Source organism: Oryctolagus cuniculus, chromosome 9 (genome assembly GCF_964237555.1).
Source record: "Oryctolagus cuniculus chromosome 9, mOryCun1.1, whole genome shotgun sequence".
Taxonomy (NCBI): domain Eukaryota; kingdom Metazoa; phylum Chordata; class Mammalia; order Lagomorpha; family Leporidae; genus Oryctolagus; species Oryctolagus cuniculus.
The window spans coordinates 56,407,420-56,433,747 of NC_091440.1; the positions used below are offsets into that span (position 1 = coordinate 56,407,420).

A 26,328-nucleotide genomic window follows, 5' to 3' on the forward strand; every position below is an offset into this window, starting at 1 on the left:
AGAGAGTGAAGGAAGGAGAGTAGGGTGGAAAGTAGCATTATGCTCTTAAAATTATACGTATGAAAAGCATGACATGCTCTCCTTGTATATAACTACAAAAGTGAAAGAAAATTTAAAAGAAATATTACATATTTTTTTAAAAAAGAAGAAAATACAGAGTGATTGGCTTGCACAGGTCATGTGGATAACGGACCAGAATCCAGGTTTTGATATCTGTAGTATAGGTTTTATTATTCCTAAAACCATCCATTGCTTTATCACAGTTACTGTAGTCTTTACTTGATGTTACCACTGAACATATCTAAATTCAGTTTAGTAAGATTTATATAGGTGTGATTTTTTTCTAGCTTGATTTTGGCTTGGCTACTGATGAAATAATAACGTAAATATTATTAATTTTGAAAATGAATGTGCACACCTTACTGAAAAATAGCAATCCAGTAGTCTAACTCTTGGGATACTACACTATACGGCTTTTACCCTTGACAGCACTCATCTTAAACTCCACGTTCCTTGCTTCTCTCTCCTTGGAATATTCTCCCCACATCTTCCCATGGCCAGGTCTTATTGTCTCTCAGATCTCAGCACAGAAGCCATCTTCTAGGGAGCTTTAGCATTTGATCTGAAATACATACTGTATTTTTTATACATTTAGCAACCTTTAAAAATATCTACTGATTTATTTATTCAATTTAAATGCAGAAAAATATGGAGAGACAGAGAAAGAGTGGGAAGAGAGATTTTCTATAACCCATTATACTACTAAAATGGTAGCAAATGCAGGAACTGGATCATCTGAAGCCAGGAGCCAGGAACTCTATCTGGCTCTCCTATGTGGATGGTCATGGCCCAAGTATCTGTGCCATCATCCAGTGCCTTCCCAGGAGCATTACCAGGAAACTGCCAGAAGCAGAGCAGCTGGGATGTGAATGGGTACTCTGAGATGGAATTCTGGTGTCATAGGGGGCAACTTATCCTACTGTGCCACAGTTGAAAGCCTAATAAATATGATGTTTTTATTTGCAATATAAGCATAGTTATTCATTTCAGCCACAAATTATATATACAGGTTATAGACCATTACAGCCCACATTTCAGAAATAACATTATTTCCCTTTAAAACATTTGTAAAAAGCATGTTAAGTGCTGACACTTTAGGAAAAGGAAAAGAATAGGAAAATCAAACACGGCAGATTTATCTTCTTGTTTTCCTTTCTGTCCTTAGCTATTGTAATGAAGTGTCATGTGTTAGCACTGTGAAGGGTCTCTCTTCTCAAGCAGATGTAGTAAAGAGTAGGAGAGAAGACATAAAAATGAATGGATATAGACTGAGAATCTGTAATGTATTTGCTAGAGGCATTGTCAGTAGTCGAGTCAATAATAAATTAGGACAGTTCTAACAGCACAAAATATTTTTCTTTGGATTCCAGGTAAATCAGTGAAATATGATGTTTTTAAAGATTTATTTATTCATTTGAAAGGCAGAGTATAAAAAGGCAGAGTATAAAAAGGTTGTGGGGCTGGGGTGTCTTCTATCTGCAAGTTCACTCTCCAAATGGTCACAATGGCCGGAGCTGCGCCTATCCAAAGCCAGGAATCAAGAGGACCCAAGGACTTGGGCTATCTTCTACTGCTTTCCCAGGCCACCTCAGAGAGCTGGATCCGAAGTGCAGCAGCCGACTAGAACAGGTGCCCATATGGGATGCCAGCACTGCAGGCAGCTATGTGACAGTACTAGCCCCAAAATAAGTCATTAAAAGCATTAAAATGTGCATTTTCCAACTTCGAACCCATAACATACAATAAAGAAATGTAAAAGAAGGCAGAGACAAAAAGACAAAACAGTTAAAAATTAACACAAAATAGGGGGATGGATGTTATCATCTCGAGAGCATTATTGACAAATTCTGTGAGGTCTGAATCCCAAAGTGAAGATTACAGAATTCCATTGATTTAATGTGAATAAGGTTGTTGAAATGGCATCATCAAGTGTAACCATGATGGTGTGTGGTTTCCATCATGTGTTGCATATCCATGAGCTCTCATTTGCCCTCATTCAGATAAGTCATATTAAATCAAATTTGATCCAGCAGTCATCCTTCAGCCAATCTAGGTCTGTGGCTGCTCTCATTCTGTGATTTCCAAAGGTTGTGTTTTGTACTTACCTTAGTGAGCAGATAAGACTGTTTCCATTCTCAGAATGGTTGTTCCCTATTCGCTTCTTTAAACCTCTGCAGTATGATCATGGTCATACCACACTGAAGTTTCTGCTTCTTAGTGTTTCTGGCCACATGAGGATCTGTCATCAGCTCAAACATACTTGTCTAATCTGTAATATTTGAAGTTAGCAATATGGTCTCCAACTTGTTATTCCTGTAACTATGTAACAGTAGTGACTCACAAGATCTCTGCTTAGTATTCCTCCATAACACAGATTTTTCATTTAACAGATGCACTCTGCATGCTGTAGTTATCTAACCATGGCTGCCAACTACCTATATTATTTTGTGAATGATTAGTGGTTTTAAGTGAGTTAATATCATTTTTTTCTTGTACCACCACAAACTTACTTTTGAATTCGACTTTTTACCAAGATGTCTAAAAAATGTTTACATTCCGCTGTGTGTTTTTTAACTTAGACATCCCTGACATAGCTGGTTGTGTTTCTTACAAGTGTCTTTCTAAGAATTATTTCCTGTTACTGATCTCAAACTTCTGGCCATTCTATGCAGAGGATGAAGATACAGTCCTAATGACATAAATTCTTCACCATATATTTTGGAATTCCTGTATCACCTGCCAAAAACTGCCTTAACTGTTACAACTCAGTGAAGTGAAAGATAATGCGACTTACAATGTTTATCTGATGCCACACAAGGATCAGAGTCACAAAAAATCAAAGACTATACACTTTGCTACAAAGAGACATAGGAGAAGCACAGGAAGTGGTTCAAGATCTGCAAGTTGTACCTGCAGTTACTCCCAGCCAAAATTTGAAGCACTGTAGCCCACATTCATACACAGTGATACTAAGAAGTGTAAATGCTCACTGAACTTGCAAAATGGAGCTGTTTTGGCCACAGTGTATTTATGCCTCATAATTACATAGCTCTGTAGGTTTGCGACATCCACTAAAGAGCTATGCTCCATAAATGCATGAATCCAAGATTAACAGACAACTAGTCGATACCTTTCCTTTCCATAGGGTGAAACCATGGGTAACTACTACAGAGCCTTTAAGGGATGGCGAAATATGATGATCAGTAATGTATCACAATTAGAATTTCAAAAACTTTGAAAACTGGTACAATTAATTTTTTTAGGTCTTCTTTTCTAGTCTTCTTTTCTTTTTTTTTAAATTTATTTATATAATGAGAACAGATTTCATGTGTTTCATATATACAATTTTAAGCACATAATTATATTTCCCATGCTCCTTCCCTCCTTCCCATCTCCTTTTCTTTTTTTGTTTCCTTTTAATTTTTGGGATAGCGTACTTTCAATTTACTATATAATCACAGGCTTAAATCTCCACTAAATAATTCACAGGAGAAAGTAGAAAAACCACTGTTCCACAGGAGTAGAGATAAGAGCTATAAAGATAATCAATTCTCAAAATATTAATGTTGTTTATATACATTATATTGTGTACTATAAATGTATTATTTTGAGCTTAATATTTTTCTAGTCTGGAAATATAGTTTTTAAAACTTATATGATGTTTTAATTACATGTCATAATACAATATAGTATGTAAAAGACAAGCTGAATCTCCAATAAGATGTTGAAATATTTGTAAAGAGCATTTAATAGCACATTTTGTGACTTTTATTAAAGATATAAATCAAATGGCATAGTTTTTTAAAGATTTGTTCATTTTTCTTTGAAATGCAGAGTTACACAGAGAAAAAGAGACAGAGAAGATTTTCCATCCACTGGTTCCCTCCCCAAATGGATGCAAAGGCCAAAGCTGGGCCTGTCGAAGCCAGAGTCAGTAGCCTCTACAGGACGGGTGCTGGGACCTGAGCATTTGAGCCATCCTCTGCTTCTTTCCCAGACATATTAGCAGACAGCTGGATCAGAAATGGAGCAGGGGCCAGCACTGTGGCTTAATGGGTAAAGCCACCATCTGCATAACTGGCATCCCAAATGGGCCAGACAGAAGCCAGGAGCCAGGAGCTTCATCTGAGTCTCCCATGTAGGTGCAGGGGCCTGAGAACCTGGGCCATCCTCCACTGCTTTCCAAGCCACATTAGCAAGGTGTGGGTTAAACATAGTTGAGCAGGGCCTTGATCCAGTTCCCATGTGGGATGCCAGTGCCACAGATGGCGCCTTAACTCGCAAGCCACAATGCTGACCCTGTTTTCATTTTCATTCATTTTAAGAAATATTCTTATTTCCTATTTAATTCATTCACTTATCCATAAGTCATTGATGAGCATGCTATTGCATTTTCATGTATTTGTACATTTTATATTATTCTTGTTGTTGATTCTACTTATTTTTTTTTAATGTTCTGAGGAGATACATGATATTATTTGATTTTTTTTAATTAGTAAGATTTGACTTGTGGCTTAACATATAGCTTATCCTGGAAAATGTTATGTGTGCTGATGAGAATAATATGTATTTAACTGATAAGAAGTTCTGAAAATTTGTAGTAGGCCCATTTGCTCTACAGAATGATGCAAATGTGTTCTCTGTTAGTTTTCTTTGTCAGTGATCTACCCATTGATAAGAGTTGGGTGTTAAAGTTTCAAATTATTTTTGCAATACAGTTGATTTCTCCCTTTATTTGTTTTATAAATCTGGGTGGCTGTTGTGTACACATATATTTATGATTGCTATAATTTTTCACTTAATTGATGCTCTAATAAACATGTGTAACACCCTTCTTTGTCTGTTTTTACAGCTTTTGATTCAAATTCTGTTGCTATTTGCATGGCATATATTTTTCCAAACCTCCTCTTTCACTCTATATGTATCTTTACCCACTAAGTGACTTATTTCAAGTGTGTGCTTGGTTCTGGGATTTTATCCCTTTGGCCTACAAACTTCTTTTGACTGGGAATGTAAACCACTCACAACTGAGTTTAATATTGATAGGTAAGAACCAATTCTTAACATACTGTTATTTTTTTTTTTTTACAAAACTCTAAATTTATTCAAAGTGTTAAAAGATTTCACTCTCCCCTCCAAAATATTTTATAATTTAAAAAAATCAAAACTCTTTTCTCAGCCACTGTACAAGTTGCTGCTCATTCTTCTTGGGGACCAGCCTCTGCCCCTCTCCGACCCTCTCTGCCTCCCTCCCTGCTCAGTATTATTGCTGTTTGTTCATAAAATCCTCCATACCCGCTACCCTCTTCCCCCGTCCCCTGCCCGCCTTCTCTTCTGGGATTCGGTCCTTGGCTGCAGATGAGGCCCAGTGGATGGGTGGGATACCCAGGCAGTGCCTGAGGGGCCAGGGTAGGCTTTGTGCTTCTGGGAGATCCCCTAGTCGGCTTGTTTCTTGGTCAAGTGGAGAACTGTCATCCTTTCTGTCCCATGGACACCTGTTTAGAGCCAAGTATTTGGCTTGGGGCTGCCCACAGCTGTGCAGCCTGTCCCTTCTCTGGATTCCCTGAGGCACGGGCCATGACAGCTGGGTCGGGTAACTGAACCATTTGTCTGCCTGTGGACTACTGGGCTTAGAAAGAGCGGCACATGACTGGAGGATGGCTCCAAACGCCCAGGGGAGGGAGTTTTGGTTTTTTGTTAGGCAAAGCCAGAGACAGCCAGGACCATGGGAGGTAGGGAAGTAGGGGCAAAGTGTGACCACACAGCTCTGGGGTGAGCAATGTTCCTTCTGTCCAGAACTCCACCATCCATCCTCCCCTTCATCCTGCAGGTCCCAGGATGATTCCAGAAAGGAGGAAGAAAAAGAGCAAAAGAATTCTGTTCTGCTGATGATGGGAAAAAGGCAGGAGATAACAGAGTGCTCAGGGTTGGGGAGAGGCCTGCTGGAATCTGTGGCTGTCACTGCTTCCCTGTTGCATGAGGGTGGGCGAGGGGCCAGGCCAGGCCCACAGAGGCTTCATTAGCTCTGCTCCTTGTCCTTGACTAACAAGACTGTGTGCTGGCCCCCGCTGGACACAAACAAGACCACACGGTTCTCCAGTTGCTTTCCCGTCATCTCCACGGGGCTCCAGGCGTCCTCATCTTGCCCTGTGCCCAGCTGGTAGCTGGTGCCCATGCCCCAGGCAAAGGCACGGCCGTCCTTGGTCACGGCATACCCCACAGAGGCCCCACACGCCACGGAGGTGACAGCAGGCAGCTTTGAGATGAGGGTGGGTATGCTCTTCTCTTCGGCACCCTCCCCAAGGCCCAGCCGCCCGTACTCAGCCCGGCCCAGGCTGTATGCTTTTCCCTCTGAATCCATGCAGACTGTATGGTGCTGGCCACCAGAGAAGCCCACCCAGGACTTGGTGGAGTTCTTGAACGATGTCAGGTTCTGGATTATGAAGCAGGACTCCGTGCCTGGGGTTCCAAGCTGATGGTAGTTGGAGAGGCTGAAGCCTGGGGTATGAAGCAGGACTCTGTGCCTGGGGTTCCAAGCTGATGGTAGTTGGAGAGGCCGAAGCCATACACATGGCCCTCTCCAGAGATGGCAAAAGTGAAATAGGCACCACAGAAGGCATCCTGGAATCTCACGTGGCCCCGGCTTCCCCTGGATTTCAGCAGCACACACCTGGGGACCAGGAGTCGTTCCAGGCCCTGCCGGCTACCACGGTTGGCAAATAACTCAGGTACACGACCCAGCTGGCCTTGCTCCCCGCAGCCCAAGATATAGAGTTCGCCGTCAGTTGTCAGCATCACCAAGTGGTCATTTGCTGAGGCCACCTTCACCACGGGCACGTCCAGCTGCACCTGCACGGGCACCAAGCTCTTCTTCATGGGCTCCAGCAGCCCAATCATACCGTTGTTGTCCCGGAAAGAGCCCCACAGGAAGACACGGCCGTCCTCGGTGAGGGCTGCTGTGTGACTGTCTCCTGCTGACACCTGTACCACCTTCTCTTGCAGTTCCACTTTCCCGGGGACCATCTCTGACCCCTCCGCTGACGTGTCCCTTCCCAGGGCACCCTCGTCATTGCAGCCGAAGGAGTAGACCTGGCCACTCTTGCTTAGACACACAGTATGCATGCCACCGGCCTCGGCCTGCACAACTCCCTCTGGAATGGGCACCAGGGCTGGCTTCTTTCTTTCCATCACATTCTCACCCAGCCCCAGCTGGCCCACGTCGCCTTGGCCCAGTGTCAGCACCAAACCTGGTTCTGTGCTGTGGGACCTGTGTGAGACCTTCACCTTCTTGCTTTTGGGGATGGCATCTTCTGGGGGCGACCTCCTTTTAGCTATGCGCTTGGGCGGCATCTTCCTGTCCTCGTTGCGGGTCGACCACAAGGAATCATACTGTTATTTTCTAATCACTGTATATATACTCATTTTGTTTATACATATATTATTATTTATCTGTATTTTGACAACTTTCTTACATGCTAAGCTTGGATGCTGTTCTCTCTGTGTTATGCATTGTCTCCATTAGTAAATTTTTATTCTTGTCCTTTAATTATAGTTGTAATGATCCCTTTATATTTACTCCTAATGAAGGATTACCTTCAGGATTTCTTGTAGGGCTGGTTGTGTGGTGATGGGTTCTTTCAATTTTGATTGCATGGAAAGTACTTTATTTCTCCTCCCCTTATAAAGGATAGATTCACTGTGCACAGTACTATGAGTTTGATGTTTTATTTGGTCAAGACCTTAAATACAGGTGCCAGCACTATGGCATAGTAAGTAAAGCCACTGCCTGCAGTGCCAACATCCCATGTGGGTGCTGGTTCAAGACCTGGCAGCTCCACTTCTGATCCAGCTCTCTGCTATGACCTGGGAAAGCATTAGAAGATGGCTCATGTCTTTGGGCCCCTGCACCTGTGTGGGAAACCTGGAAGAAGCTCCTGGCTTCAGATCAGCACAGTCCCTGCTGTTGCAGCCAACTGGGGAGTGAACCACAAATGGAAGACCTCTCTCTCTCTCTCTCTCTCTCTGTGCCTCTCCTCTCTCTGTATAACTCTGACTTTCAAATAAATGAATTAAATCTTAAAAATAAAAGATCTTAAATACATCACCTCTTTCTCTACAGTATTGTAAATTTTCTATGGAGAAGTCTACTGTCAGCCTAATTATTTTTTTTCCTTTTTATAATGATTTTTTTCTCACTTCCTTTGAGATTTCTTCCTTGTCCTTTTGTTTTGACAACTTGACTATGATATGCTTCCCATTTCTAGATAATCATATCTCTTAAGACTTGAGAAGGAGAAGTTTTCAGCTAATATTTCATTAAATATTTTGTTTAGGGTGTTTTTCCTCCTCATTTTTTCAGATATACCTTTAATACAAATATTTGTTCATTAAAGAGTATCCAAAAATCTAGTAATTTTTTCTCTTTATATTTGTCCTAGTAGTTTATTTCAAAAGTTTTTTTTTCCCTCAAAATCAGAAATCCCTCTACTTGTCTTACTCTGTTTTTGAAGACCTGACTTGGGTTTTTATCTCATTGATTCAATATTTTCAACTTTAAAATTTCTCACTGGTTCTTCTTGATGACTTTTCTCTCATCGTTGTGTTTCAGGTTCACATTATGCATTTTGTTGCTCATTTATTTGAATCTTCTATCTATATCATCTTGTATCTCACTGAGTTTCCCAAGAATCATTATTTCAAATTATTTTTCTGAGAATTCACAGAGTTTCTTAAAATGAGAGTTTGTTTCTGAATAACTACTGTTCTCCTTCAATATGCTATCCTTGCTTGCTACTTTACATTTGCTTTTCTCTATTTAATCTTTGAGTATATGTAGTGACAGTTTCATGGAGGTAGAAGTCTTACTTTGAAATCAATGAGTGAGCTTGCACTTCCAAATCTGTGTTTCTTCAGATCCCAGGGAGTTGAGTGTCAGTCACACTGGGGTTTATATCTGTACCACGGTACTGGTGCTGTGAGCCACTGAGGGAATTGTCCCCTTATTTCACCAGGAAAACCTGAGTGATGCTTGGGCTTGTGGCACCAAGATCTGTGGTCCTAGAAATATGTGATGTTGATGTAACCTTCTGCAGTTCCTACGGAGTGGGTTTGGGTAATTATTGAGATTATATAGCTACAAAAGTCCCAGTCCTAGATCTATGCAGTAAAAATTATCTTGTCTAGGTCTCACAGCCAAAACACTTAAGGAGTTTGAATTGCAGCTCTGAACCTGCATCAATACAATGAAGGTGGAGACGTAACCAGGTACAAAGAACAATCTCTGTGTTCCTAGGACTCATAGAGCTCTGAGTAGTAGTCACAGAGCTGCAGTATAAAGTGGACACCTTTCTCAGTACCCACGTTCCACTCACAGGTTTTGCTGGGAATTGTCCACTGCCAGGTGATGGTCTGGAGAAGCAGCATGAAGATATAGTCCTGCCCACATCCCGTGGCATGAACCCAGTGGTTTCTGTGGACGATAGCCCCAGAGTCCCAGGCCCAGAGAAATAGATCTCTGAGCATAATTTAATAGTATCCCACATGCTGATTACAGATTACTCTGGATACTCTGCACTAACATGTGCAGGTCTGGATCAGTGGGGTGAAAACAGTGTGTTCCTCAGTCACTGAAATTAAGCGCAGGTGTCTCTGGACTTGTAGACCATACATTCCCAGACTCAAATCTCTAAGAGGCAGTGGAGTCTTCAGCCAGGTCCTTTGGAGTAAACTTGGGTGACTCTGCAGAATAAAACCTCAACTGTCATAGTCTCAGAGCTGCAGGACTCAGGAAGTTTCCTTACCCAGTTCCCACACTGTGATTGCCGGCTATTCTGGAGATTTTTCTCAAACGTATTCAGATCTGAAGCACAGGTATACAGGTCAGGCCTTACACAGGATCCATGAGGAAGTGCAAATATCCCTGGCACTTAGAAAATCAATAGTCAGTCCAGAGCTTGAGGATGCAGTGGGATACTCACTCAGGTCTCAATGAGTGACTGCAAGTTACAGACTGAAGCTGGCACTATTGATTGGCAGTAGCCAACCTGAAGCACTGGAATAGAGATGAGGCCCTCAGGTTCCACTTGTAAGGATCAGTTACTTCAGAGATTACAGCAGTAACTGCCACAGTCCCAGAGCTCCAGAACAAAGAAGGGATTGCCTTCTATTGTTTGAACTTAGAATTTAACTCCATTTGTTTCTTTCTTTTCTTTTTAAAGACATTATATAATCCATAAGATATTGTAATTGTTATTTTGTAAATCATTTTCATTTCTAGCAATGTGTTTTAATGTTTTCTTATAGAATCATGTAGTCTGATGTATTAGATCTTTTAATGTTTAACCACTCGGGGCCTTCTGAGGTTTTTGTAAATGGATATGTGTAAAATGACAGGATTTTGAAGACAGCATAAAAATAATATTTGAAGTATAACTGAGCTTACATAAAATCTAGTATTGGTAGCTCTATTATTTCATTTTATTTGTGTACTTTTAATAGTGTTTATTTATATAAGCTGAACAAATTCCATGTATTTCATATACACAAATTTAGGAGTATAGTTACACTTCTCAAACTACCATCCCTCCTATGCTCCCACCCTCCATCATTCTTCCTTTCTTACTCTTAATTTTTACACTGACATACATTTAATTTATTTTTTAAAAATTTTTTTGACAGGCAAAATAGACAGTGAGAGAGAGAGAGACAGAGAGAAAGGTCTTCCTTTGCCGTTGGTTCACCCTCCAATGGCCACCACAGCCAGCGCACTGCGGCCGGCGCACCAAGTTGATCCGATGGCAGGAGCCAGGTACTTATCCTGGTCCCCCATGGGGTGTAGGGCCCAAGCACTTGGGCCATCCTCCACTGCACTCCCTGGCCACAGCAGAGAGCTGGCCTGGAAGAGGGGCAACCAGGCCAGAATCCGGTGCCCTGACCGGGACTAGAACCTGGTGTGCTGGTGCCGCAAGGCGGAGGATTAGCCTAGTGAGCCGCGGCGCCGGTTACATTTAGTTTATTTTATAATAGGTTTATCCTTCCTTTAAGAATTAGATGCCAGTAAGAAGAAAAACACACACAAAACAAACACATTTTCAACAGTAGAAATAAGTGCTGTAAACAAAAATCAGTTCTAAAAATGTCAAATTTTCTCATACACATTATACTTTTTTGTCTAATTTAGTTATCACAGATCAGACAGAACATAATATTTGTCTTTTTTAGACTGGCTTATTTAACTAAACATAATGGTTTCCAGATGCATCTGTTTTGTTGCAAAAGACAGGATTTCATTACTTTTTATAGCTGTGTAGTAATCTATAGTGTATATGTACCATATTATCATTATTCAGTCATCAGTTGATGGGCATCTGGGTGGATTTCAGATCTTAGCTATTGTGAACTGAGCTGCAATAAACATGAGGGTACATATAACTCTTTCACATGATGATTTCATTTCCTTTGGGTAAATTCCCAGGAGCAGGATGACTGGGTCATGTGGTAGATCTATTTTCATCTTTCTGAGGTATCAGCACACTGTCTTCGTCAATGGCTGTACCAATAGTCAACTAGGGTGCATTTTTCCCCATATCATTGGCAGCATTTAATGTTATTTTTTTTTTTTTTTTTTTTTTTTTGGTTTCTGTATGAGAGGCATTTTAGATGGGGTGAGGTGAAACCTCATTATGGTTTTTATTTGCATTTCCCTGATGTCTAGTGATCCTATCATTTCATGTGTCTGCCAGCCATTTGAATTTCATCTTTGTAAAAATGCGTGTTTGGGGCTAACACTGTGGCGCAGTAGGCTAAGCATCTACCTGCAGCACCAGAATCCCATATGGACACCAGTTCATGTCCCAGCTGTGTCTCTTCTGATCCAGCTCTCTGATAATGCCCTGGGAAAGCAGTGGAAGATGGTCTGAGGACTTGGGCCCCTATACCCACATGCAAGACCAGTAAGAAGCTCCTGGCTGGATTTGGATTGGCTCTGTTCTGGCTGTTGCAGCCATTTGTGGAGTAAAACAATGGAGGGAAGACCTTTCTCTCTGACTCTCCTTCTCTCTCTGTAAATTTATATCTCAAATAAATAAATAAAATCTTATAAAATTCTCTGTTCAAATTCTTCTGCCATTTCTTAAAGGTATGGTTTAGCTTGTTGTTTTTGAGTTTCTAGAGCTCTTTTTATATCTTGGATATTAATCTCTTCTCAACTGCATACTTTGTAAATATAGTGTGCTATTCTGTCCATGGCCGCTTTCTTAGTATTTCCTTTGCAGTACAGAAGCTTCTTAGCGTTATGTAATTTCATTTGTCTCATTTTGGTTTCCTGGTCTCTGCTCTTGGGGTCCATATCAAGATGTCTTTGCCTATGCCTATGTCTAGTAGTGTTTGCTCAATATTCTACTCTAGTAATTTGATGGTGTCAGATCATAGATTAGATATTTGATTCATTTTGATATGACTTTTATGTAAATTCTAAGGTAAGACTCTTGTTTCATACTCCCACATGCAGAGATTCAATTTTCCCAGCACCATTTGTTGAAGAGACTGTCCTTTGTCCAGAGATTGATTTAAGCCTCTTTGTCAATGATTAGTTGGTTGCAGGGGTTGATTTCTGGTGTTTCTCTTCTGTTTCATTGGTATACATTCTGTTTCCATTGGTCTACATGTCTACAGGCTGTTTTGATTATAACTGCCCTGTAGTATATCTTGAAATCTGGTATTGTGATGCTTCCAGCTTTGTTTTTGCTGTTTGGGATTGCTTTATCTATTTAAGGTCTGTAGTGTTTCTCTAAGAATATTCTCATTGTTTTTTCTAGGTTTGAGAACAATGTCAATAGTGTTTTGATTGGAATCACACTGAATCTATACATTGCTTTCATAAGTATGGATAGTTTCATGATATTATTCTTCTAATACATAAATATGGAATAATTTTCCATTTTCTTCAACTTCTATTATTATTTTATTTTTTCATTGTACAGATTTTTAATTCTTTGTTAAATTTAATGCAAGGTATTTAATTTTTCTTTACCTATATGAATGGGACTAATCTTTTAAGTTCTTTCTCAACCATGACATTTTCTGTATATACAAAGGCTTTTGAATTTTTGTGTTGATTTCATATCCTGTGACATTAAAAATTCTCTTACGAATTCCAAGAGTCCATTAGTAGATTCTTTGTTTCCCCTATATATAGAATCAGGTGATCTGCAAACAGGAATAATTTGATTTGCACATTTCCAATTTGTGTTCTTTTGATTTCTTTTTCTTGCCTAATGTCTGTGGTAACACATCCAGAATTATAGTGTTAGCAATGGTGAAAGTTGGTCATGCTTGTCTCATTCCATATCTGTGGAAATGCTTCCAAATTTTTGCTGTTCAATGTGATGTTGACTATGGGTTTGTAACAAATTACCTTGACTGTAATGAAGAGTGTTCTATCTATATCCAATTTGCTTAAGGTTTTCATCTTGAAAGGATGTTGTATTTTATCAAATGCTTTCTCTGCATCTATTGAGATAACCATATGGTTTTTGTTCTTCAATTTGATAATGCGATGTATCACATTAATTGATTGGTGAATATTGAATCATCCCTAAATACCAGGGAAAAGTACCACTTGGTCCAGGTGAGTTACCTTTATTAATGTTGTTGGATTTGATTAGCTAATATTCCATTGAAGGTTAATGCATCTACATTCATAAGGGATATTGGTTTAGAGTTATTTTTCTCTGTGGTATATTTTTCTGGCTTAGGAATTAGGGTGATGCAGGCTTCATAAAAGGAGTTTCAGAGGGTTCCCTCCCCTGCCTTGCTTTTAGTTATTTTTAATATTTTGAGAAGAATTGGAATTATTTCTTCTTTAAATGTCTGGTAGAATTCAAAAGTGATGTCTGTTCCAGGACTTTTATTTGTTGGGAGGACCTTATTACTGATTCAGTTTCCATCTTGTTCTTAGTTATTGTCCCATTTAGGTTTTCTATGTCTTCATGACTCAATTTTGGTAGATTGTGTGTGTCTAGGAATCTATCCATTTATTCTGGGTTTCCCAATTTGTTGGCATACTGCTCTTTTTGTATTTCCTGATGTTTCTTTTATTTCCGTGGGATCTTTTGATACATTTCCTTTTTCTTCTATGTTTTTATTGATTTGTTTCTTTTCTGTATTTTTATTGGTTAGTTGGGACAATAGTATAGCAATTTTGTTTAATTTTTCAAAAATCAGCTCTTAATTTTACTGATCTGTTGTATTCTTTTGGTTTCAATTTTGTTTATTACTTCTGTAATTTTAATTATTTCTTTCTTCTTACTAATTTTGTGTTTGGTTTGTTGTTGTTTTTCTAGGTCCTTAAGATTCATTGTTAGCTCACTTATTTAGTGTCTTTTCAAGTTCTTCATAAAGGCACAAATGCTATAAATTTCCCAGATAAAAACTGCTTTTACTCTATCCCATAATTTCCGATATGATGTATTGTCATCTTCATTTGTTTCCAGAACTTTTTTTTATGTTTCTTTTGATTTTTTTCTACAAAATCATTTGGGCACATGTTCAGTCTCCATGTGTTTGCATGTGATCTGGAGATTTTTGTGTTGTTGATTTCCAGCTTCATTCCATTGTGGTCAGAGAAGATGTGTGGTATGATTTTGATTTTTTTGTTTGTTTGTTTACTGAGATTTGGTCCATAGTGTTGATTAGCTCTGTTGTTTCTTTGTTAATTTTCTGTCTATTTGATCTGTCCATTGATGAAAGGAGGATGATGAAGTCCCCTGTACTAGAATCTGTGTTTCCCATTAGATCCATTAATATTCCTTTTAAATAGCAAGGTGCCTTGTAATTGGATGCATAACATTTATTGTGATCACAACTTCCTGTTGAATTAATTGCTTAATCATGACATAGTGCACTTTTTGACACTTTTTTAACAGTTGTTGTTTTGAATCTATTTGTTTTCTGGTATTAGGATGGCTACACGTATTAATTTTTGCTTTCCATTAGCAGGGGATATATTCTTCCATCATTTCATTTTCAGTTTGCTTGTATCTTGGTAGTGAGGCTTGTTTCTTGTAGGCAGCAGATAGATAGATCTTTTAGAAATCCATTCAGCCAACATTCATCTTTTAATTGAAAATTTATGCCATTTACATTTGAAGTCATCATTTATGAATAATGACTTTGCCCTACCATTTTCCATACATATTCCTAATGCTAGATTTGAATTTCCTTTGTACTTTTAGCCTTCACATTTTTTCATGTGATGGTTATCATGTTTCTCTGTGTAAAACATCCCAAAGATTCATTTGTAAGCATGGATAAGTGGTGACAAATTCTATCAATTTCTGTTTGTTTGGAAGGTCTTTATTTCACCTTCACTTATAAATTAGAGCTTTGGAGGGTACGGCATTCTGGGTTCACAGCTTCTTTAATGACTTAAACTATGTTTCTCCATTTTCTGATAACTTGTAGGGTTTCTGCTGAGATAACAACTGTTAGTCTAATTAAGGATCCTCTGAAAGTAATCTGATGTTTCTTTTGGTAACATTTTAGCATCTTTGCTTCATGATTTTTTTTTTTTTTTTACAGGCAGAGTTAGACAGTGAAAGAGACAGAGAGAAAGGTCTTCCTTCCGTTGGTTCACCCTCCAAATGGCTGCTATGACTGGTGCGCTGCATCAATCTGAAACCAGAATCCATGTGCTTCCTCCTGGTCTGCCATGCAGTTGCAGAGCCGAAGCTCTTGGCCATCCTCCACTGCCCTCCCGGGTCACAGCAGAGAGCTGGACTGGAAGAGGAGCAACTGGGACAGAATCCAGCGCCCTGACCGGGGCTAGAACCTGGGGTGCCAGCGTCGCAGGCGGTGGATTAGCCTAGTGAGCCGTGGTGCTGTGCTGCTTCGTGATTTACCATTGAAAGTATGACTCAGTGTGTCCTAGTGAAGCTCTTTTCCTGTCATGTCTGTTAGGTGTTCTATGTTTCTATTACTTGGAAGTACCTTTCTTTCTCCAAATTAGGGGAGTTTTCTGTTATTTTTTCACTGATCAGACCTTCTAATCAATTCCCTTTTACTATGCACTCAGGGAAACCTAATACATATATGTTTGATCTTTTGAAAGTATCCCATAAATCTCAAGTTATTTTTAGTTTTCCACTTTTTTTTGTCTAACTGAAGTGTTTCCAAGGATTTATTTTCAAGCTCAGATATTCTTTCTTCTGTCTCACCAAGTCTGTTTTTTGAGGATTTCCTCAGTTTTTCTATTTTACGTATTATCGTTTTTCTATTATTTCTGTTTTTCATATTTCTAATATTTCTGCTTGATTTCTCTTCAATATGTTATTCTCTCAACAAAATTTTTTCAACCGTATAGTGCATGGATTTCTTTATCTCATGAATTTGTTTCTCTGTGTTTCTGAGTAAATTAATGCTGATTCTTTAGAATTCCTTTCATTCTAATATTGAGATATTGTTGCATTTCCCTTGGGGAGTCTTGTTGTGTTCTTCATTTTTATTTCTTGTATTCCTGCATTTATTTTAAGCATTTCTGAAAACACTTGGTTTTCTCCTCTCAATAGTTTGATCTTTGTCATTTGAGTTTTCTTTCCTGAATCCATCATTTTTTGAGATTCAGTTTTTAATGTTTTTTTTCACTTCTTGTTAGAATAATGTATGTTTCCTTTCTCTGGATATTTTTAACATTTCATCTAAATGTAGCCTCTTATGATGGAGTGTGTGTGTATGTGTATGCTTGTGTCTGCAAGATTGCTGTTGGGGAATGTCCTGCATCTGTTGTGGAATATTCATGGAAAATTGTATCCAAATATTATGTTATCCAACACTTCCTCTTTTCTCTCCTGGATTTAAAATAAATGCATTTTAGACGTTTAGGCCTTTTCCTAATATTTTAAAATATTAACCTCTGAATTTCATTTTCACTCATTCCTCTTAGAGCTAATTGGTCTTTTAGTATACTTTGTACAGTCTGTTCCTTCTTTTAAATGTCCTCTTATTATAAAAAATATAAACCCCTATAATGACCTAAATGTTTGCCAGTAAATTGAATAATACAATGAATGTTTTCTGTCTTGATCAAAGATTAAAGAAATAAAATAAAACCAACAATATAAACAATGGTTACAACAAACTTATATGGATGGATACTGAAAATAAAATGAAAAGTCACTGTATACAATGAGTTAAAAAGAGAATATAATTGGAGGGGCCGGTGATTGGCATTCCATATGGGTGAGTCCTGGATGCTCTTCATCTGATCCAGCTCTCTGCTATGGTCTGGGAAAACAGCAGAGGATGGCCCAAGTCCTTTGGCTCCTGCACCTACGTGGGGGGCCCAGAAGAAGCTCCAGGCTACTGGCTTCAGATTGGCCTAGCTCTGGCTATTTGGGGAGTGAACCAGCAGATGGGAGACCTCTCTCTCTCTCTCTCTCTCACTCTCTCTCTCTGCCTCTGTCTCTCTGTAACACTGCCTTTCAAGTAAATAAATAAAATATTCTTTATAAAAAGAATATAACTGGAATTCAGGATTCCTAGATTAAGCTTTTACATAGAATGAGAACCCTTTATACTGGGAAGTCATCTCCACTCTCTAGACTGCTATTTTTAAATTGGATTAAATACTTATTCATAGAATTGTAGAAAATACAACTATATACACAACACAGACTACAAAACAAATTTTCGCTTTTCAAATCTGAATTTGAATTTTATCAATGTGTTGATTAGAAAAGTTAATTTTTATTCTATTATCTGGAACAATAGAACCAGTTCTTCATGATGTCTACATGTTTTAACATAACACAATTTAATACTTGGAATTTGTCACTCATAAAGGATGTATTTGTGTGCAAGGAAAAGATTGCTTCTATACACACTGATTTTATTTTAATTTCTTTTCACTTTACCAATTAATTGGGTTAATCCCAAAGAAAAGATTTCCTGTAGCAAATTTATTCTTTCTTGCTACATAAGTGAGAGTGAGGAAGCTGGCAGATTATTTGTTCTTAGAAGTTACACTTTCCTCAATCTGCAAGATAATGTCTTACAGTCTTTTCCTGGGTATCTGACTTTAGCTCTATATTCCTCATGGAGATTTCTTTGGATTTAAAAGAGAACTGCAAGTACAGCCAAACTTTTCTAACACATCCTGCTGAGATCTTTTCACTTACAATAGCACTTCCCTCTACTCCACCTCCTACCAAAACACATTTTAATGTCAGATTTTTCCTCTTTCCCTCTGAGTGATATTAAATCAGGGAACAGAGAATGTACTTTGAAAAAAACAAAGGAAAAGAAGTCCACAAATTCAAACCAGACTTAACTCACAAATTTTTTTTTGTTACAGCATTTTTCCAAGTCTTCCATATATCTTGATATGAAAACTGTGTTCTAACTGCCCCAGTTGCTTATTGAAGTATTTTAATGGTAATCTCATGGATCCATATAATATAAAATATTCTGAAAGAAAAATCGCTCTGGACGAGACCAATTAATTCAGATTATTGCACTAGCAGAAAAAAAAAAAACTTACACAGACTTTCTCTGAAACAAAAGCTGTGAGGGTTTTCAAGCTAGTGGGAGAGCACTGGAGAGCCTTAGGGGAATGTTTGTCACTGTGATTAAGACAACTGTGTTTGCTCCTTGACTAATTTCAGTGATTAAAGTTAGGGCCCTACCTTCCCTCAGAGACAGGACATAGAGGCTAGTTTTCCTGATGATTACGATTTGAAGCGACAGCTTCCAGAAAGACATTCCTGGGTTGCATAATTAGTAAAAGGCTGATTGGCAGAAGACATAAAATACAAGGAAGCAGAGAATGAATTTATAATCTGAAGTTTTCTAGAGTATATGATCTAAGAAAAAGTAGGCTAGAAGCAAATCTTCAAGAGAATGCTTACTTCAAGTTTGGTCAAACTGAGGAAAATATTTGGGGCATCTCCCTCAGTACCTTGGGGTACAAGGCAAGCTAATGCCAAGCTAATTGCCAATGAACTGCACTGTTAGTAACAATGAATTAGACACCACAGTTCCTTGTTGTGGGTGTGGTTTGGAATGATACACCTAAATTAAATCACTTCTCCCACTTTTGTGATAACAACAACAACAATAATAATAAATAATTGAATTAGTAACATCAATAAGAAAATAATGAATATCATAGATTTTAATCATTTATTTTCAAAATATAAAATTATACTCCATTTAATATATCCAAATTATATTCCTGAGATTATTGAGAGGGTTTATATAGATTAGACATAATTTCCAAAAGTTTCATAAAATTTGTCTTCTGCATTTTGTATTAAGGGTATTCTATGTATGGCTATTATTTGGCATATATAACAGCAACAACGATAAATACATTTGAAAGACATAATGTATGCCGGCGCCGCGGCTCACTAGGCTAATCCTCCGCCTTGGGGAACCAGCACACTGGGTTCTAGTCCCGGTCGGGGCTCCGGATTCTGTCCCGGTTGCCCCTCTTCCAGGCCAGCTCTCTGCTGTGGCCAGGGAGTGCAGTGGAGGATGGCCCAAGTGCTTGGGCCCTACACCCCATGGGAGACCAGGATAAGTACCTGGCTCCTGCCATCGGATCAGCGCGGTGCACCGGCCGCGGCGGCCATTGGAGGGTGAACCAACGGCAAAGGAAGACCTTTCTCTCTGTCTCTCTCTCTCACTGTCCACTCTGCCTGTCAAAAAAAAAAAAAAAAAAAAAAAGACATAATGTACGGAGGCTTTTCCATTGGATAGGCACCGTGGCAGGCACTTTTTAGAGTGCAGGCTCATATAGGAATTAGTTTGAGAGTTTACTTAAATTCCAAGCCATTAAGTAGAAGCTGTAATTTCTTAATTCTATAAGTATTTCCTTAATTATACAATTACTTAATTTTAGAGCAGATGTAATGCTACTTCATGTAGCAGTTCACTTTACTTTGTTTGCTCAAAGTTCAATCCACTAAGTAGAACGTGGACTTCCTTAAGTCTGCAGTTGTTTCCTCTCTTAAATATCCCCAAGATGGGTTAATATGTACTTTCTTCACTGTAAAACTGAATTTAAAGCCTTCTTTCCTTTTCTTTTTTCCAGAAGTTTTTTTTTTTTTTTTACTTGTTACTATAACAAGTGAATAGAAGAGTTCTGTTCTCTATCTATCTGAAAATTCCCTTGGCTCAAAAGAAAGATGTATAAATAAGGATTAGCAAATTTATTCTCCTTAGAATCAACAGGCCAGCACCTCGGCTCACTAGGCTATTCCTCCACCTGTGGCGCCAGCACACCGGGTTCTAGTCCCGGTCAGGGCACCGGATTCTGTCCCAGTTGCTCCTCTTCCAGTCCAGCTCTTTGCTGTGGCCCAGGAGTGCAGTGGAGGATGGCCCAAGTCCTTGTGCCCTGCACCCGCATGGGAGACCAGGAGAAGCACCTAGCTCCTGGCTTTGGATCAGCGCCTTGCACCTGTCGCAGCGGCCATTGGAGCGTGAACCAACGTCAGAAGGAAGACCTTTCTCTCTCTCTCTCTCTCTCTCTCTCTCTCACTGTCCACTCTTCCTGTTAAAAAAAAAAGAAAATAGAAATAGATAACATAAAATAAGAGTTAGAGAAGCCCTCTCCTAAGAATTTGATACATCTTTGTAAGAATTTTTTGGAAAGCATTTGGAATGATAGCTATGATAGATTTAAGAATGAAATATATTAAGGCTGAGAAAAATGTTATAGTTGTCCACAAATTTTAATCCAATTCTTCATGGTGGTTACTAATGCCCTCCATATGATGAGTGTGCCTCTCATACATTCAGTGAATTGTATTTCATTCTGAAAGAAATCACCCATATTGTGGATGATTGAGGAGCACACACATGCTACATGACAGACATAACTTGTGCCTCAGATCTGCAACTTTGTGTACAGATAAATTGTTACTGAGTAATGTATGTCCTGTATATATTACTCTTAAACTCTTTAAATTAACTAAATACTGCCTATTTGTATTATGAAATAAGTTGAGTTTAATTTCTTGAGCAGAAAAGACAAATGCATCTTTTATTTATTGTCAGCCACATAATCATTTTATTAACAAACTTTATGTAATATGTACTAACATGCTTAAATTTTATGCTTTTAATTACCCAATCATCCCTAAAATCAAGCAATGTGGAATCAATTTACTGAGGAGAACTTAGAGATAAATCACAGTTACTATATAATTCCCTTTCCTTTCTTTTGCTGCCTAGAGCCTGAAATGAAACAATAAAATTATGGCATTTTTCTCACTGCGACTAAATTTTAATAAGAAATAATGAAATAATTTTTTTAATTTCACAGTAAGCAATGATAAGTGAGCAATCCTACTTTTTTTCAATAATAGTAAACAATTAATGCTATTATACTAAACTAAAGTGATACAACTGGAGAATGTCAATTTGCTGTGATAGACTTAAGCAATATCCTGGACAAATTAATTATTCATGAATGGCTATTACACTGAAATTCTGAGACTATCTCTCTCTGCTTTATCCAGTATTCCTCATCTTCATAATAGAAAGAGGAAATATTCAGGACTATGGATTACTGTTTCAAGAACCATTATATCATACATAGCTACATGTTTCTTAAACACTGATATTTTCCTTATCTGGCTTTCTCCCAAATTTTGCCTTCTCATAGAGGTTATAATGGACCCAAGATACAAGTAAGCAAGAACTTCATTTAATTAAATCAAACAGTTCCTTTTCCACTAATGAGTAGATCCCCATGATTGTCATCTCTGTAATGTTACTTTGATTCAAGCTTCATGTGGCTGTTTTCCATAAAAATGGACAAAATTTCATTCTTGATCAACAGACCAGAGTCTTTTATTTAGTCCTTCCCCGCCATGCTTTTTTTTTTTTTAAGATTTATTTATTTATTTGAAAGTCAAAGTTACACAGAGAAAGAAGAAAGGCAGAGAGAGATGTCTTCCATCCAATGGTTCATTCCCCAACTGGCAGCAATGGCCGGAGCTCTGCAGATCCGAAGCCAGGAGCTTTTTCCAGGACTCCCATGGGGGTTCAGGGGCCCAAGGACTTGGTCCATCTTCTACTGCTTTCCCAGGCCAGAGCAGAGAGCTGGATGGGAAGTGAAACAACAATTATTAGTATTTGTCTTATTTGTTGAGAGGTAAGGGTTCATTTTGTTCAGATATATATTTTTAAGCAATCCATTTGCAAGTGTGTAAAATATATTTGGCACTCACTTTGCTATGCACTTTCATACTTTATCTTAACTAAGCCCATTATACAAAAAAACGGAGGCTTAGAGAGGTTATGCAACTTGTACAATGTCACCCAGTCAGAGAAAGATCAAATCAGGATAGAACTAACATCTGATACTGAAAACTGCATACTATTTTTCCTATTTTGAAAAAAACATTTTAAAATAAAAATAACATAGCAATCCCACAATTGATTTTTCATGCAAAATTATTTTAGATACCATAGTTATTTTAATTCTAAAGTAATTTATGAAGATAAGATGTCATTATGTTAAATGTTTATCATTTTAGTTTTGTTTTTGAGGTATGCCTCAAGGAAATGCAGGGGTTGTGCACAAGTGTTGCGAATCCTTGGTTCTGGAGATTATGAAACAATCCTAAAGCTAACTGCTTAAGAAAGTTCCAAATACTGGATAACTGGACTCTATCCTATTGAATGAGCAAGACAGAAACCTAACTCATGATCTTGATATAAATGTAGGGAACACGTGTGCAAAGGTAGAGACATAAAACAACAAGACAGGGCCAAGGCAAAATGCTTAAATAAATGAAAAATCACAATAATGAAAATCAAACCAATTGGTAACAAAGATAAGCATCAGAGTTGTATCAGTTTATTGTTTTCATTTTTATCTAAAGCCTTTCATCACTTTAACATGTATGGGGATATTTTCATGTAATCATAACATCCAATTTCCTACCTGAATCTATGGATGTGCACATGAATATATACTCATAAACATGTTCTTTAGGAAGTACATGTGGGATATAGAATTCTAAAGCTGTTTATACTAGTAAATATCACTCAATCATCAACTAAAATGTCATTCTTTTTTAAAATTTTTATTTGACAGAGTTAGTGATAGAGACAGAGAGAAAGGTCTTCCTTCCGTTGTTCACCCCCCCAAATGGCTGCTATGGCCAGCGCTGCACCGATCAGAAGCCAGGAGCCAGATGATTCTTCCTGATCTCCCACACGGGTGTAGGCGCCCAAGCTCTTGGGCCATCCTCCACTGCCTTCCCTGGCCACAGCAAACTGGAAGAGGAGCAACCGGGACTAGAACCTGGCACCCATATGGGATGCCGGTGCCACAGGAGAATGATTAACCAAGTGAGCCATGGCACCGGCCCTTAAAATGTCATTCTTTATTTTTAGAGTAAAGTCATGGCATACAAATAGTTTTGGTTTTGCTTACAATTTCTAATAAAATGTGAAGTATCATTGCTTTATTTGCAGCAACTTACTTTGCTTCAAATAGATTTCTTACTGAATCTCATTGTTTTCTTCATTTACTTGACTTACCATACTCCTCACATTTCTCTATTTCCAGTTTAAATAAAGCTGATTATTTATTTATATACATTTCAATGTAATAAAACATTAACTGTATTTTGAAGATGATATTTGTTTTCCTTGAGTCTCTATGCTGAGAAGCGATTAACTGTCTGAGATAACTTTAAAATAGAGTTTAAATGAAAAATCTAAAAATAAAATAAAAAGTTATGTACCCCAACATGATTCCCATAGGTAAATGTAGACATTCGGATGTAACATTTGCATTTTCAATATTTCTTGTATTTTTCTTTTGTTTTGATATCACTTAATAGATCTGTAAAAATTTTATGACACCAGCTTTAAAACTGTCATCAACATAAGTTCTCAGAATTAAAGAAAATATCTCATAAATATTTAAGAAATTAAAATGAGGATATTTACAGCAATATTAAGATTCCTCAGTCTTTAAGCTAGCATCTAACAATATATAAAACATAGAAGTTCATATATAAAGTATAGTTTTGGATATCAATATAAGTTAAATAGAAAACTTCTGTACATAATTATATGGAAATATATTCTGAAGTATTTTTGAACTTCAATATACCAATGCTCTAATAATGCTTTTGGAAAATTTGACTGGCATTCGATATATTAAGTTTAATTTAGTATAAGACTGACTTGCCATCATTATTTTCTAATGAATGTTCATTTCTTATTCACTTCCTGGCATTAAATTACCTAATAAAATTTCAGTTGCACAGTATAATAAATTATAATTTGAGAAACATGTCATGTTCCTAGTTTCAAAAAAGTGATTGTTCATTGATATTTTTTCTTTTCAATGAAATTTGTTTATTCATAATTCTATGTACAAGCAGTTTTACTGTTAGTATCAGAACTGCATTTTAGTGCAGTCCAAAAATATATAAAAAATAAGTAAAAATTGATTTTGTTGAATAATTAGTTCAACAAAACATGATTTGGGGACTGAAGGTGATTTTAATCAACAGATTGAAAGATTTGGCTATTCAAGATGAATAATTCTTAGAGATCTAATATACATTTAAGATCTTTAGTTAATAATATTATGTTTTATATTTAAATATTCCCTAACAACGTATATCTTATATTGTATACTCATCACTAGTCATCATAGTAATAATTCTAGATAAGAATATAGAAGGAGACTTTTGGAGATGGTGAAGAGGTTTTGACCTACAAATAATGCATTTAGGAAATACCACTTACTGACAATTTAGCATTATTGTAGGGATGATAAAGGAAGAATAAGTGGTGCTAATCGTCCTCCTAATGCTTTGGACTCATGGAGAAGAAACAGGGTTACAGAGGAAGATGGAAAGAGCAAGGGGCAGGACAACAGTGAGAGGGACAGAGTCTATCTAAAATGAAAAGTAATAAAAATAGTATTATGCTGAGTGAATTAAGCCAGTCCCAAAGGGACAAATATCATATGTTCTCCCTGATGGGCAACAAATAAATGAGCACCAAAGGGGAAACCTGTTAAAGTGAAATGGACACAATGAGAAACAGTGACTTGATCAGCTCTTGTCCTGACTGTTGATGTACAATGTAATACTTTATCCATTTTAGTATTTTCTCTTTGTTTTGTTCTAGTACTATTGATTGAACTCTGTGATTAACACACAATTATTCTTAGGTGTTTAAATTTTAACTGAAAAGTGATCCCTGTTAAATATAAGAGTGGGAATAAGAGAGGGAGGAGATGTACAATTTGGGACATGCTCAATAGGACTTACCCCAAATGGTGGAGTTAGAAACATGCCAGGGGATTCCAATTCAATCCCATCAAGGTGGCATGAACCAATGCCATCTCACTCGTCCAGGTGATCAATTTCAGTTCACAATTGATCACACTGATAGGTTTAAGAGTCAAAGGGATCACACAAACAAGTCTAGTGTCTGCTAATACTAGCTGATAGAATCAAAAAGGGAGAGAACAATACATCATGGGAAGCGGGATACACAGTAAACTCATAGAATGGCAGATGTCCTAAAGAGCACTCTGGCCTCAGAATCAGCCCTTATGGCATTCAGATATGGCTAAAGAGCCCATGAGAGTATTTTAGGCTTGGAAAGCCAAGACACCCTGGGGAAAAAAAAAAAAAAAGACAGACCTAAATGAAAGATCTCTGCAAGTGAGATCCCAGTGGAAAGAATGGGGCCATCAAAGAAGGAGGTACCTTTCTCTGAAGGGAGGAGAGAACTTCTACTTTGACTATGACCCTGTTGGAATAAAATCGAAGTCGGTGAACTCAAAAGGCTTCCATAGCCTTGGCAACTCATGACTAGAGCCTAGGGAGATTACCGACGCCATAAACAAGAGTGTCAAATTGTTAAGTCAACAACAGGAGTCACTGTGTACTTACTTCTCATGTGGGATCTGTCCTTAGTGTGTTGTCCAATGTGAAGTAATGCTATAACTAGTACTGAAACAGTATTTTACACTTTGTGTTTCTGTGTGGGTGCAAACTAATGAAATCTTTACTTAATATACACTGAATTGATCTTTTGTATATAAAGATAATTGAAAATGAATCTTGATATGAATGGAATGGGAGAGGGAGCGGGAGATGGGAGGGGTGTGAGTGGTAGGGAAATTATGGAGGGGGGATCCATTGTAATCCATTAACTGTACTTTTGAAATATATATTAACTAAATAAAAAATAAAAAAATAAAAAATAGTATTAACATAACTT

At 37.8% G+C, this 26,328-nt stretch overlaps 1 protein-coding gene across 1 annotated transcript; it reads right to left on the bottom strand.

Annotated features, from left to right (window-relative positions):
• Window positions 1–5,134: 5,134 nt before the first annotated feature.
• LOC103349074 (regulator of chromosome condensation) lies at window positions 5,135–7,439 on the bottom strand. Its single transcript, XM_008260034.4, has 2 exons — window positions 6,559–7,439; window positions 5,135–6,493 (listed from the first exon to the last, which is right to left on the bottom strand). Exons 1-2 carry the CDS (start codon window positions 7,408–7,410, stop codon window positions 6,080–6,082), a joined length of 1,266 nt encoding a protein of 421 aa, XP_008258256.1. The 5' UTR covers window positions 7,411–7,439; the 3' UTR covers window positions 5,135–6,079.
• Between the last annotated feature and the right edge of the window lie 18,889 nt (window positions 7,440–26,328).